General features: G+C 36.9%; 1 protein-coding gene across 1 annotated transcript in view; it reads left to right on the top strand.

Moving 5' to 3' along the window:
- slc4a7 (solute carrier family 4 member 7) overlaps positions 1 to 15,622 on the top strand; it is a 57,507-nt gene that overhangs the window by 35,359 nt on the left and 6,526 nt on the right. The window contains exons 13-24 of the mRNA XM_073872415.1: positions 3,461 to 3,635; positions 3,812 to 3,948; positions 6,497 to 6,739; positions 6,827 to 6,932; positions 9,502 to 9,663; positions 9,751 to 9,864; positions 9,964 to 10,125; positions 10,201 to 10,452; positions 10,784 to 10,852; positions 11,672 to 11,845; positions 11,930 to 12,061; positions 14,236 to 14,330. Coding sequence (XP_073728516.1) covers positions 3,461 to 3,635; positions 3,812 to 3,948; positions 6,497 to 6,739; positions 6,827 to 6,932; positions 9,502 to 9,663; positions 9,751 to 9,864; positions 9,964 to 10,125; positions 10,201 to 10,452; positions 10,784 to 10,852; positions 11,672 to 11,845; positions 11,930 to 12,061; positions 14,236 to 14,330 — 1,821 coding nt within the window. The remainder of the gene's footprint in view (positions 1 to 3,460; positions 3,636 to 3,811; positions 3,949 to 6,496; positions 6,740 to 6,826; positions 6,933 to 9,501; positions 9,664 to 9,750; positions 9,865 to 9,963; positions 10,126 to 10,200; positions 10,453 to 10,783; positions 10,853 to 11,671; positions 11,846 to 11,929; positions 12,062 to 14,235; positions 14,331 to 15,622) is intronic.

Genomic DNA, 15,622 nt, shown 5'->3' with positions numbered 1-15,622 from the left:
TTAATCACCTGGATTCAGTAGATTCCCGCAGTAATCACCTGCATACAGTAGATCCCTGTGTTAATCACCTGTAATACAGTAGATCCCTGTATTAATCACCTGTAATACAGTAGATCCCTGCTTTAATCACCTGCATATATTAGATCCCCGCATTATTCTCCTCTATATATATTAGATCCCCGCATTATTCTACTGCATACAGTAGATCACTGCATTAATCACCTGCATAGAGTAGATCTCTCACATTAATCACCTGTGTACAGTAGATCACTGCATAAATCACCTGCATACAGTAGATCCCTTGCAACAATCACCTGCATACAGTAGATCTCTCATATAAATCCCTGCATGCAGTAAATCCACTGCATTATCCACCTGCATACAGTAGATCTCTCATTTTAATCACCTGCATACAGTTGATCGCCAAATTAATCACCTGCATACAGTAGATCCCCTGCAATAATCCAATAGCATCCAGCTGCAGCCCCGCAGACTCACCTCCGACTAGACACCAGTGGCTGGACACCAGTGGATAGACAGCCTACGTCATCTCCGTCTCGCCGCTAATTTCCGTTTTCACCGCTGGATGAACAGCAATTTTATTTTATATTCCACCTCTGGATATAGACAGCATATTTATTTTATATTTTCACCTCTGGATAGACAGCATATTTATTTTATATTTTCACCTCTGGATAGACAGCATATTTATTTTATATTTTCACCTCTGCATAGACAGCATATTTATTTTATATTTTCATCTCTGGATAGACAGCATATTTATTTTCGGTTTTCACCAGTGGACAGACATTCTTTGCAGGCTTAATTGCACACGTTTTTTCCGTATTGTCATTTTACTTTAATTACTTAAAATATATAATATAAAATCTGTGTGCAAATTGAAATATGATCTTTATAATATCTCTTTACATAAAACAATTCCCAATGATATGCTTAATATTATAACATCAAAAATTCATGCAAACTGCATTCACAAGAACCACTTTGAAAATATATATTGTTCAGATCATTTCACTACTTTTTTGTGACTTAAATTCAGCCTTGATCAATGAACTATAACGTTGTCATTACAACAGACTTATACATGTTGATTGACCACAGGTTTTTTTTTTTAAATGAAACCACTTCTGTTTTTAAAATATACGTAGATTCACATGATCAGAGAATTTACCAAACAATCCAGATCAAATTAACACTTCGTGGTTTTGCAATATTTATTGGAAATTACACACATCTTAGTAAACTTAGACAAATCTGACCATCAGAATGAACATGCAACAGTCAGGCCTGTAAGGTTGTGGGGGAAGTCCCGATTTCAAGAGAAAATAAAACATGAACAGTTTCAAATAAACTGTTGCACACTGTGCACACCACACCTCATTCCTGCCCCATAAAACTGTCTAGTTTGTGCATTTGAATTCTGACATGACCGATAAATCATCGACAGTTTATTATTTTTTTTCTTACCGCTGACATGTGCATGGCGCGTCAAATTTGAAAAGTGAATGACGATACGGAAATGACGTCAGCTGTCCATCCACTGGTGTCCAGCCACTGGTGTCTAGCAAGAAGTGAGTCTGCGGGGCTGCAGCTGGATGCCTCTCCAATAATCACCTGCATATAGTTGATCCCCTGCAATAATCACCTGCATAGAGTTGATCCCCGAATTAATCACCTGCATATAGTTGATCCCCGAATTAATCACCTGCATATAGTTGATCCCCGAATTAATCACCTGCATATAGTTGATCCCCGAATTAATCACCTGCATACAGTTGATCCCCGAATTAATCACCTGCATAGAGTTGATCCCCGAATTAATCACCTGCATATAGTTGATCCCCGAATTAATCACCTGCATAGAGTTGATCCCCGAATTAATCACCTGCATATAGTTGATCCCCGAATTAATCACCTGCATACAGTTGATCCCCGAATTAATCACCTGCATACAGTAGATCCCCTGCAATAATCACCTGCATACAGTTGATCCCCAAATTAATCACCTGCATACAGTAGATCCCTTGCAACAATCACCTGCATACAGTAGATCTCTCAAATTAATTACCTGCATACAGTAAATCAATTGCATTAATGACCTGCATACAGTAGATCCCCTGCAATAATCAGATGCATACAGTTGATCCCCGAATTAATCACCTGCATACAGTAGATCCCAGAGTCAATCACCTGCATACAGTAGACCCCCTGCATTAATCACCTGCATACAGTAGATCCCCTGCATTAATCACCTGCATACAGTTGATCCCCGAATTAATCACCTGCATACAGTAGATCCCCTGCAATAATCACCTGCATACAGTTGATCCCCAAATTACAGTAGATCCCCTGCAAACAATCACCTGCATACAGTAGATCTCTCAAATTAATCACCTGCATACAGTAAATCCATTGCATTAATGACCTGCATACAGTAGATCCCCTGCAATAATCACATGCATACAGTTGATCCCCGAATTAATCACCTGCATACAGTAGATCCCAGAATCAATCACCTGCATAGAGTAGATCCCTGCATTAATCACCTGCATACAGTAGATCCCCAAATTAATCACCTGCATACAGTTGATCCCCAAATTAATCACCTGCATACAGTAGATACCCTGCAATAATCACCTGCATACAGTAGATCTCTCATATTAATCACCTGCATACAGTTAATCCCCAAATTAATCACCTGCATAGTAGATCTCTCATAGTAATCACCTGCATAGACCCGCCCCACACATACGCAACCCAGGCAACGATGTCGGTTAGTAGACACGCCCCTTACTGCTGATTGGCTACAAGTGTGTTTTGGTAGTCGGCCTGACTCCCTGTTTTAAAGTGTTTATCAAAAATCATGCACCCCCCTTTAATATAGCTGATGGGATTATGTAAACAAAAAATGCTGGCATAGCAGACTTTTAAATGAAGTCATTATGGTGTCTAGGCTTTAGATAAATGTTTCAAAGCTGAAGCCTGTGTTAGTCAGAAGGGTTGGGGATAATGTTAGATTTGCTTAAGCTTGTTTTGATAAAGATAGAGACAGAAAGGGAACCTTATTAAAGAAGCATTAGGTAGAAGTGTTAAAAAATTTTTATAGTGCAAATTTTGTAAACCTTTGATGTCTGTGGCATTGAATTGAGGCAGTATATTTAACGCAGCGGACGTCCTTTGATGTGTGGATTAGATAGCCAACCAGGCGCTGTAGTGAAAGAGAGCCCTCTATTAAAAGCTGGTATAAGAGACCCAAATCTTTCTTCATATACACATCACCACAAGCAACCATTAGGACACCAGAAATTTGTTATAAAGTTTTAAAAAGCATATCTAATGACTTTAAATGATGTATATTATAGATTCAAAATAGTTATCGAATACTGGCTTCATTTTTTATGCATGTTTACTTTATATTATGTTTCTTTCTCTCTCTCAGGATATTTGGGGGTCTGGTACTAGATGTAAAAAGAAAAGCTCCGTTTTATTGGAGCGACGTGCGGGATGCTTTCAGCCTGCAGTGCTTGGCTTCTATTCTGTTTCTCTACTGTGCCTGCATGTCCCCTGTCATCACCTTTGGAGGCCTACTGGGGGAGGCCACCAAAAACAACATAGTGAGTCTGACCTATAGTCATTGAGCACTAATGCGCTCGGTAGATGAATCTGGGCGTGAATCAGATGTCTGAAATCAAGAAGCTCACTGCTTCCACACCTTTAATGTGGTATTAGTTACTTCAATTTACGTAATATTTGAACGGTTTATATAATAGTTTGTTTGTGTTTGTTTTAGAGTGCCATTGAGTCTCTGTTTGGAGCTTCTATGACCGGTGTGGCCTACTCTCTGTTTGCTGGTCAGCCATTGACGATCCTGGGCAGCACTGGACCGGTTCTGGTTTTTGAGAAAATTTTGTTTAAGTTCTGCAATGAGAAAAAGTTGCTTAATATCACTTAATTGAGACTCGCACAAATTTAGACTCTCGGGGGTTCGTTTAACATATTTTACCTTTAAAATGGAAATGTTTTGTGACCATTTCCATAAGTAGCATGGGTATATTGTAGCAATAGCCAAAAAAAACATTGTATAGATCAAAATCATTAGAATATAAGTAAAGATCATGTTGCATGAAGATATTTAGTAAATTTCCTACCGTATATACATTAAATAATTATTTATCATTATTAATACGTGTCGCTAAGGACTTCATTTGGACAACTATAAAGGCATTTTTCTCAATATTTACAGCAGCCTCTGATTGCAGATTTTCAAATAGTTGAATTTCAGCCAAATATTGTCCAATCCTAACAAACCATACATCAATGGCATATTAATAGAAGGTTTATTTATTCAGTTGTCAGATAATGTATAAATCTCAGTTTTAAAAAAATTGACCCTATAGTCACATTTCTCAGCTTGTTTTCTTATGAGGATCACTATAATTCAGAGTAGTTGTTAAATAAAAATGTCGATAGTTACAGAATTTAGGTTTAATATTATTTGAATGCATAAGGAAGAAGCTTATTTTAAGGTCTGTAGCTGGTCATTTTGAGTTTTTCACTTTTTTTAAAATAGATAAATGGTGTGTGAAATCAAATCATATTATCCAAAGTGATTTGTAAAAAAGTATAAGCATACATTTCATCAGTTTATGTGTTCCCCTGGATTCAATCATGCGACCTTTGCGCTGTGAATGTCAATCATTTAATTTTTCTTTCTTTTTCCAATAAATGGAAACAAGCCAAAGCTGGGTCAATGTGTAAACACAATCATTAAAACAGTCCAATCCTCAACATCAGCACTTTTAAAAACTTGTCCAAACAAATTATTGGAATAAAATATTGTGTGAAATTGTTTTAGATCGAGTATACAAGGTCACACTTCTTGCCCCTTTTGTTTAAATGTAGCAGTCGATATATTTCCAAAATACAAGCTTGTTTTAACTTGCCATAATAACTACAGCGCCATCTACTGGTGCAGCAGAGTAACCCTGTTATAATCACACAGGATCACGTTTACACATACAGGATCTGAATGACTTTCTTTAATCTTATCCTACACAGTTACTCAAAGCAAACTGTGTATATTAATGTGTTAAATGCGTATGTGATGCTTAGTTTTTAAGCTAAAGTGTTGTGTAATATCTATACAGTACAGTGTTTTCCTTTATCAGTACAAATAAAGTATTTTGAATTTGTGACCTTGGACCACAAAACCAGTCTTAAGCATTGCTGAAAAGGCCAATAAAAAGGCCTTAAAAGGACACAAATTGTGCTGTGTTGATTGTATCTTAAAACGGTTTACATCATTCAAATCACAAGAATTTCAGCTTTCCAAAAATATATGACATGTTTAGCTTCTTGTTTTTGAGTTGTTGTATTTGATGAAGTTTTCTGGCAAATAATGCAGTCCCTCCCATGGTACACTGGAATTTTAAGGGGTCAAATTTTTGACTTTTTTATCTTCTGAAAGCTGAATAAATAATTCAAGTCCATTGATGTATGGTTTGTTAGGATAGGACAATCTTTGGGCCAAATATTGGGGCAATCTAAATATTAAGAAAATCGCCTTTAAAGTTGTCCAGCAGCTGCATCCACTCACAAAAATAAAGTTTGATATATTTCAGTAAGTTTTCGAATCATTTACAAATCATCAAATATTACAAAATATATAATATCCTAATAATTTTTGGCTTAAAGGAAAACTAGATCATTTTGACACATACACTCACCTAAAGGATTATTAGGAACACCTGTTCAATTTTTCATTAATGCAATGGTGTGGGGGATGTTTTCTTGGCACTTTAGGCCCCTTGGTGCCAATTGGGCATCGTTTAAATGCCACGGCCTACCTGAGCATTGTTTCTGACCATGTCCATCCCTTTATGACCACCATGTACCCATCCTCTGATGGCTTTTCCAGCAAGATAATGCACCATGTCAGAAAGCTCGAATCATTTCAAATTGGTTTCTTGAACATGACAATGAGTTCACTGTACTAAAACGGCCCCCACAGTCACCAGATCTCAACCCAATAGAGCATTTTTGGGATATGGTGGAACGGGAGCTTCGTGCCCTGGATGTGCATCTCACAAATCTCCATCAACTGCAAGATGCTGTTTTATCAATATGGGCCAACATGTCTAAAGAATGCTTTCAGCACCTTGTTGAATCAATGCCACGTAGAATTAAGGCAGTTTTGAAGGCGAAAAGAGGTCAAAGACAATATTAGTATGGTGTTCCTAATAATCCTTTAGGTGAGTGTACAATGTATTGTTGGCTATTGCGATGAATACATCCGTGTGACTTTGGTCCAGTGTCATATTTAATGAATAAATCTTCGTATTGTGTTTTGAAAGTATCGTATTGACACAAATGGCTGAATAATTGTCCATCTATTTAAATCTAGATTTAGCTTATAGTCATTAATTCTCCAAATGCTATTTACAGGAATATCTCTTTCGTTCTCTCTTCTCAGTGATTACGGTCTATCTTACCTCCCACTGCGCACCAGCATCGGTCTATGGACGGCTTTCCTGTGCATTTTGCTGGTTGCCACGGATGCCAGCTCTCTGGTGTGCTACATCACTCGATTCACAGAGGAGGCCTTTGCTGCTCTCATCTGCATCATATTCATTTATGAAGCCTTGGAGAAACTCTTCCAACTGGGAGAAATGTTTCCTTTCAACATGCACGACAATTTAGACAATCTCACCTTTTACACGTAAGTCCAGTATTTGGCCAGTTTTGTAGTATGGAGTGCTGGGTAAAATAGGATATAAGAGATGTATAAAGGACGTTTGTCTTTCAGGTGTCAGTGTTCACCACCAGCTAATATCACAGAGAAAATGGTACAGTCATGGAATCAGTCAGGTTTTAGTCAGGATAACATTACATGGAGTGAGCTAGATGTACCGGTAAGCGAGCAACGATGTTGTTGACACCTAATCTGATATTTAAACCTTTTCATTCTGTTCTGATTTATACATACACTGCAAAAAAATATTTTCAAGAAAGAAATCTTAGTATTTTTGTCTTGTTTTCAGTAAAAATATCTAAAAATTCTTGAATTAAGATGCTTTTTCTTGATGAGCAAAAAACAATAAAACAAGCAAAAAACTCCGCCAATGGGGTAAGCAAAAAAATCTTGAACATTTTTCTTAAACATTAAATTCGAGAAAAATTAGCTTACCCCATTGCCAGATTTTTTTGCTTGTTTTATACACAAAATCACTTAAATTTGATATTTTTGGTCCAAAAACTAGACTTATTTTCTTGGGTCGTTTTACTCATCAAGAAAGGGCATCTTGGTTTAGGAATTTTTTGATATTTCTGCTGAAAACAGGACAAAAATACTAAGAATTTTTTTCTTGAAAATAATTTATATTTTTGTTTTGTTTTTTCAGTAAAAATATCTAAAAATTCTTAAATTAAGATGTATTTTCTTGATGAGCAAAATGACCTAGGAAAATAAGTCTAGTATTTAGACACAACTTTAAGTGAATTTGTGCTTAAAACAAGCAAAAAAAATGCCAATGGAATAAGAAAAAAATTATTGAAATAAGTGTAGTTTTTTCATAAACACTTAATTCAAGAAATCTTTTCTTATTCCACTGGCAGATTTTTTTGCTTGTTTTAAGCACAAAATGCACTTAAATTTAATATTTTTGTCTGAAAACATACACAGAGTTTAAAATGAGTAAATAATTTTTTTGCTTCAGTTTTTTTAGTAAATTGGGTAATCTAGTGGATAATCACGGTATTACAGATTAACAAAAAACCTTATCAGGAACACGTTTTTTAAAGCAATTTTATCTCTTAATAGACGAAATAAATCAACAATGGCGGGGAAACAGATAAGTAAAGATCATGTCTCATGAAGATATTTGGTTGATTTTATTATCGCAAATATATATAAAAAAAATTTATTCATCATTAGTGATGTGTTGTTAAGGACTTCATTTGGACAACCTCAAAAGGCGATTTTCTCAATATTTAGATTTTTTTGCACCCTCGTATTCCAGATTTTTAAATATTGTATCTTGACCAAATATTGTCCTATCTTGTGGGTTCACACTAGCCGCGTTTGTTGTGTCAAATTTTGCGTGTAGTTTGTCGCATGAACATTTTGAGTTTACGCGCTTCATTCGAAAAAATGTGTGCATGCACGTAAGCGCTGGAGCGCGCTGCGACGCGTCGATAGCATTATGCTTAGCCCCATTCATTCAATGGTACCATTTAAAGATAAAGTTAGAAGTGACCAAACACATCAACGTTTTTCCTATTTAAGACGAGTAGTTATACGAGCAAGTTTGGTGGTACAAAATAAAACGTAGCGCTTTTCTAAGCGGATTTAAAAGAGGAGCTACATTTTATGGCGTAATAGCACTTTTGGGAGTACTTCGACGCGGCGCAGTAACACCCTCCCTCTCCCATTATGAGAGGGAGAAGGGGAGCGGACTTTTCAGGCGAGTCAAAGCACTCCCAAAAGTGCTATTACGCCATAAAATATAGTTCCTCTTTTAAATCCGCTTAGAAAAGCGCTACGTTTTATTTTGTACCACCAAACTTGCTCGTATAACTACTCGTCTTAAATAGGAAAAACGTTGATGTGTTTGGTCACCTCTAACTTTATCTCCAAATGGTACCATTGAATGAATGGGGCTAAGCTAAATGCTATCGAAGCGTCGCAGCGCGCTCCAGCGCTTACGTGCACGCACACAGATGATAGAGGGATGTATCAACAATTCTTAGTTAAGGTAATAACATATTTTAATATTGAAAATGAGTAGACTATTCCTTTAACAACATATACTTTTAATAAGGTAGTCAAATATTTTTACTTTACTTTTTTACTTTAAAGGGTAGATTTAAGTAAAGAAATCCGAAATGTTTTAGGTAGTTTTTGACTCGTGACTAACTTCTCCGCCTTCTCTTTTCTCTTTAAGGCCCCACTTTTATGTTTATATTTGTCCATCCTTAATGTTCATGTAGATTGCCGCTATATTAACCTCTCACACTGTGTTTTCTTTTTTTTTTGGCGCGGCGATGCGTCATGTAAAAAAAATGATAGCGTAGTACTCTACGGCAGCTGCGGAGTGCAAAAAAATAATAAACGCAAACAAGAAATGACGGAGAAATTAGACATTATGCAGAAATAAGAAATCACTACACATGATATGCTTACAAAAATATATTTATTGCAGCCAGAAATAAAAATTAAATTGAAAAAAAAATGTTTTAATTAAAAGCTGCGGCGGGCCCCCTATTGGCCTGGGCCCATTTGCACGTGCATACCCTGCATGCTCAGATGCTACGCCACTGGTCTGAACGCAGCATTACAAACCATACATCAAGGAAAAGCTTATTTATTCAGCTTTTATATAATAGATAAACCTCAATAAAAAAACACTTATGTAATCATATAAATATGTTCAACTATGTCAAATCCTTTAATGTTTATTCAACTTTTCCTCTCTATAAAAGACATGCAAGCAGCTCTATGGCGAGTTTGTCGGTCCTGCATGCGGACACCATGGGCCATATATCCCTGATGTGTTGTTCTGGTCTGTCATCCTCTTCTTCACCACCTTCTTCCTGTCATCCTTCCTCAAACAGTTCAAGACCAAGCATTATTTTCCCACTAAGGTGAGTGTTTCTGCACCTCTGTTTGAGCATGTACATGTGCATGTTAGCATGTGCTGCTAATACAGTGTGATTTACTGTCCTCCACAGGTCCGCTCTTCCATCAGTGACTTTGCTGTTTTTCTGACCATCATGATCATGGTGTTGGTTGATTATTTAGTGGGCGTCCCATCTCCTAAACTACAGGTCCCAGACACTTTTGAGGTAAAACAAGTTTTATTAAACATGTTTAAACACAATTTACTAAACAATCACAGTGCACTGTATGTTAAATTGTGTAAAATGTTGTGTTCTGGATCATAGCCCACCTCTAAGAATCGAGGCTGGTTGATATCACCTCTAGGTGACAACCCCTGGTGGACGTTACTGGCGGCAGCCATTCCTGCCCTCTTGTGCACCATACTGATCTTCATGGATCAGCAGATCACTGCCGTGATCATCAACCGTAAGGAACACAAACTCAAGGTTGGTTCGATTCTTGGTGCTCTTTACCAGAGCGGTTCAAATTCCTGGTACTAATGTTTTTCTTATCCCCTGTAGAAAGGCTGCGGGTATCACCTTGACCTTTTGATGGTGGCAGTGATGCTCGCTGTGTGTTCGGTGATGGGCTTGCCCTGGTTCGTCGCTGCGACCGTCCTCTCTATCTCTCACGTCAACAGCCTGAAGGTGGAGTCCGAGTGCTCGGCCCCAGGAGAGCAGCCTAAATTCCTGGGCATCCGTGAGCAGAGGATCACCGGGCTGATGATCTTTGTACTTATGGGATTATCTGTCTTTATGACATCTGTTCTGAAGGTAAAGTTTCATTTTTTTTGTAAAGTTTCGTTTTCAATTTTTTATGTGTAGGTTTCTTACATTTTTTAAAAGCTAAGGTAATTGCATTTTTGTTAGAGATCAGGCCCAAAACGATGATCAAAACATACACAGAGTTTTTACTGTTTTGAATCAGTGGAAGCTTCAGTATTTTTAAGTTTGATAAAAGCGCCACCTAGTGGATAATAGCGGAAGTATGGATTGCCGTAAAAACTCATCATTGGCATTTAGCTTGGATTTCACAGACAGGGTCACATATATTTTAGCATACTGCATATATAATACATTTTATGTATTTTCTGTTGTCCTCTAGTTCATACCAATGCCTGTGTTGTATGGCGTGTTCCTCTATATGGGTGTGTCCTCCCTCAAAGGCATACAGGTTTGTGTGCTTTATATTTAGCAACCAATTTGGAGAGACACTCCACTTTTTTGAAAATATGCTCATCTTCCAGCTCCCCTAGAGTTAAACATTTGATTTTTACGTTTTGAAATCCATTCAGCTGATCTCCGGGTCTGGCAGTACCACTTTTAGCATAGCTTAGCATTATCCTTAGAATCTGATTAGACCATTAGCATTGCGCTAAAAATAACCAAAGTTGAGTTTTTATATTTTTCCTATTTAAAACTTGACTCTTCTGTAGTTAAATTGTGTACTAAGACTGACGGAAAATTAAAAGATGTGTTTTTCGAGGCAGATATGGCTAGGAACTATAAGCTCATTCTGGCGTAATAATCAAGGACTTTGCTGATGTAACATGGCTGCAGGAGGCGCAATGATATTACGCAATGCCTGAAAATAGTCCCCTTGGTAACTTTCAATATCTGGGGACTATTTTCGGGCACTGCGTAATATCATTGCGTTGGTCTTAGTACACGATGTAACTACAGAGAGTCAAGTTTTAAATATGAAAAATATTGAAACTCTATGGTTATTTTTTTGCGCGATGCTAATGGTCTAATCAGATTCAATGGATTATGCTAAGCTATGCTAAAAGTGGTACCCCCAGACCCGGGGATCGACTGAATGGATTCCAAGATTATAAAAATCAAATGTTTAACTCTGGAGGAGCTGGAAAATGTGCATATTTTCAAAGAAAGTGGAGTGTCTCTTTAAGTATTACTACAAGGTGATAAAAACTAAAAATTGCACCAATTGAGTTATAATGCAGTAATGCAGTGTCGGTTTTGAATGCTGTAGTTCTTTGACCGGATTAAGCTGTTTGGCATGCCTGCGAAGCACCAGCCTGATCTGATCTACCTGAGATACGTGCCACTGTGGAAGGTTCACGTATTCACTATAGTCCAACTCACCTGTCTGGTGCTCCTGTGGGTCATCAAAGCCTCCGCAGCCGCTGTGGTCTTCCCAATGATGGTGCGTTTAAATTACAATGCATTGAAATGCGTGTTGTACATGCATGTAAAGGAGATATTATGAATATACCTGCTTCTCCTTAAGGTCCTGGCTCTGGTGTTTATACGGAAGCTTCTAGATTTCTTCTTTTCTAAGAGGGAGCTCAGCTGGCTGGATGATGTCATGCCCGAAAGCAAGAAGAAAAAGGAAGACGACAAAAAGAAAAAGGCAAAAGAGGTGCAATATATGCTGTATATATTAGTTGTGTGTATATTGCATATTGAAACAAATTTTAGGGCTGGGCTCCAAACTTTTTCAGTGTACTTCTCTTGATAGGCTTGACTATATTTTTGGGGCAAAAACATAGCATCGTTTTGAAATATGTCTGCAGCTCTTAGCAACTTTTTTGGTGGGCTTGAAAATATTTTCACCCAGCAGGGATAATTGTAACGCTGTGTTACATCTAACCCCTCAGCACTCACGATATGAAAACCGCCAACGTTAGCGTAATTCTTGACATTGTTTTAAATGGGCTACACATGAATGATTACTGGCTGCCAACAAAATAAATGTGCCTGTATAGATCTTTTGCGAGTCGACGTCACAGTTACGTCACGCACGCAATGTGGTGGCAGAAAAACAGTGGAAATGAATGAGACACGAGTGAAACGAACAATATAACTCACTAGAAAATGTTTTGTTGTGCTGTTGAGTGTCAGAATAGGAATGCCAAAATAGATGACCTTCATTTTTATAGTATACCGTCGTCAAAGACACCATTTGAAGATAAACGTAGGTGTTTATGGTTGCAATAAGCCCTCAAGTGGACAGACTGGAGTGATGAAATCATTTGGAAATCTTTTAATAATTAGAAAATAATTAGAGTAGATATCCGGTGTTCTGTAGAAGTCTGATCCCTATATGTGTCTCTTATAGCGTTTTCATCACGTCAAGCCCATAATTTATTTAAAAAGATTAAAGATTTGAATGAGTTCATAATATCAATAATATTACCATTTATTAAAGTTCTCATATTTTTTTTCGTTTTCTATTACTTCTTTTTACCTTCTATCTTAGCCTATGTATTCTTCCTGTTTTTTTTTAATTATGATGTTTACTAATAAATATATAAACATAGCAAACACACACACACACACACACACACACACACACACACACACACACACACACGATGTAAAGTGTTAATAATATATAAACAGGCCTATACAAATTAATTTGTATGTAAACATAATAGTTTTAGAACAAACACGTAGGCTATAAATATAAGGAACAAATTGAAAACAGGAAATTGATTAAATATTTAATAAATTATATTATACAGAATACATGATAGTATTGATCTTATAAGTACGTCAGCGATTCATACTGTAAAAAATAATTGATTTACTAATAAAGAACAATACATATACATTACATACATGCACACATATTAGTAGCCAAGCCATTTAAACTTTTAATTTATTTAAAAAATAAACGTAACTTGGTGAAAATGCTATAAGAAACATTACACTAAAGAGAAATATAAGGGAAACAGACTTCTACAGAACACCGGATCCATAAAAATCACAGTTTAACGCTAAAACACTTCACACAGCTATTGAGAAGCATTCACTTTCTGCCACCAGTTGGGCTCCGCCCACAAAAAACGTCATCTCTGTTTGCAAACACGCAAAACGTCTATTATCAAAAATCGTGTGTCAAATAAATTTTTGTTCATATCTTTAATATTGATTGAATAAGGTCACGTCAAAGATTGAAAACAATGAAACGAATGGCTAAAATCAGACTTTGATGCTTATTATCTCAGAATTTGATTTTGAAACTGTAGTATGGTTATTACAGACTGGGTCACATATAAAAAAAAATTGTCATAATTGTGCTGCTTTTTCTCAATTATTTAGACATTTGTAACCATTTATATTTGAACTATTGTTAGAAAAGGGCTGGATGAATGAATACAGTGCGGATACCTGTCTATTATAGACAAATATATAAACAATATCCACTGCAAGTATATAGACAAAATAGTATTGAAATATTTGCCTGCAAACTTAATCTTTAGCAAGTGTTACAACTACCCCCCTGCCTTTTACAATTAACCCCACCTATGGGGTAAGTTGTAACATTTGCACTTCTGTCACATTTGGTGTAATTGTACAAGAATGGTAAGTACTAGAAACAAGCTTCAAATGTTCATTTGTAGCAGAGGTGTGTGTTTTGCTTGTCTAAAAATATAATTAATCAAAACCAAAAAGCATTAGGTTGTGCCCCGCTCTCCCCTACCTATAATATTAACATACATACTTATTTTTTAAAAAGTAAAACATCTATAACAGCACACACATTGTGCTGTTTTTAAACAGAATTTTTAAACAATTCAATCTTTGTAGGAAGCACAGCGCATGATGGAGGCAGACGAGGGCATAGAGATCCCCTATGAGGGCGGGATTCACCTGAATGTCCCTGTAAAGGCCCTGAAACTCAGGTTTGTGATATACTTCATAACATTTTTCAGTTGATGTCTTTATTTATAGTTTTATTTCATATGACATGTTTCCTTTGAGACAGATCTGACAGCGTAGCCTCGAGCACATCATGCGAGGAAGACGAGAGTCGAGCGGTTGGTCTTTTGTGTATTTGCAGGCGTGTTTGTGTTCTGGTTACCACATGTTCCCATTTTTGCCACTTTTGGAGTTAATCATCACTTACTGCTGATTAACGCAGAACACTGTGGTTTTAACACAGCTGTCTTTATGGCGGTGTGAGTGCATGGTCTCTAAATAATCTCTCTCCGACAGCTCTGCTTGGGGAATGTGGGAAATGTGTTATTTCATGTGTAAAGCAGTAAAAAATCCATGATCTCCAGTACCTAAAGTCCAACAAAATAACCAGGGCCATCTCATTGACAGACAGCTGTTGTGTTGACCAATAACCTTGGTTTAAAGGTCCCGTTCTTTCTGTGTTTTTCAAGCTTTGATTGTGTTTACAGTGCACAATATAACATGTGTTCATGTTTCAGGTGTAAAAAAAAACACTGTATTTTTCACACAGTTTACTTATCTGTATAGCGCTGTTTTCACTGTCCTCAAAACGGGCTGACGTCTTCCTTGTTCTATGTAGTCCCTCCTTCAGAAATACTTCGAGTTCTGATTGTGTAGTATGTTTAGTATGTTGTGATTCGATAGCAGCTTAGCTTGCCGTTAGCTTAGCGGTCGACTGACGTATTCCTGTGGGTGGAGTTTAGTCAAAAAACTGTTCTAGTGACATCATTAAAGCAGGAAGTAGAGGGCTGTAGTCCAAACCGGCCATTCGCTGTAGGCTTTGTAAAGCAAATTCTGTTACAAGAAAATATATCGCCTGGCAGTGAACTTTAAGCTTTATTATTTTACAGGTATTATTTATGCTATTATAGCAACATTACACACTAACTAGGGTTTAAAAAAAATGGGATCAGGAAGAACGTGACCTTTAAAATGAACCGAAATGAACTTCAGGTCTGTATTTATTTATCGGTCTGGCTAGTGGCTAAACTGATCTCTAAAAAAAAAGCCTTGTTGAAAGTAAAATGTTTTGGTTTACTAAAGACGAGGGCAGACGACGAGCATGGATTACAAATTTATCAAAGGTTTTTCATTTCATCTTAGTGACTTTACATTAGGTCTGGCCTAACAGGATGATTCCAGGCGGCAGATGATCCAGTAAGATAACTCAAGCAAAGAATTGCTTCGATTACTAACATGACAGGGAACATTTTAACAAAATGCCCTAACCTATGGA

The sequence above is a fragment of the Misgurnus anguillicaudatus genome, chromosome 10, assembly GCF_027580225.2.
Source record: "Misgurnus anguillicaudatus chromosome 10, ASM2758022v2, whole genome shotgun sequence".
In the NCBI taxonomy this organism is placed as follows: domain Eukaryota; kingdom Metazoa; phylum Chordata; class Actinopteri; order Cypriniformes; family Cobitidae; genus Misgurnus; species Misgurnus anguillicaudatus.
Note: the sequence above shows the minus strand (reverse complement) of the source record. Positions and strands in the feature narration are given on the sequence as shown.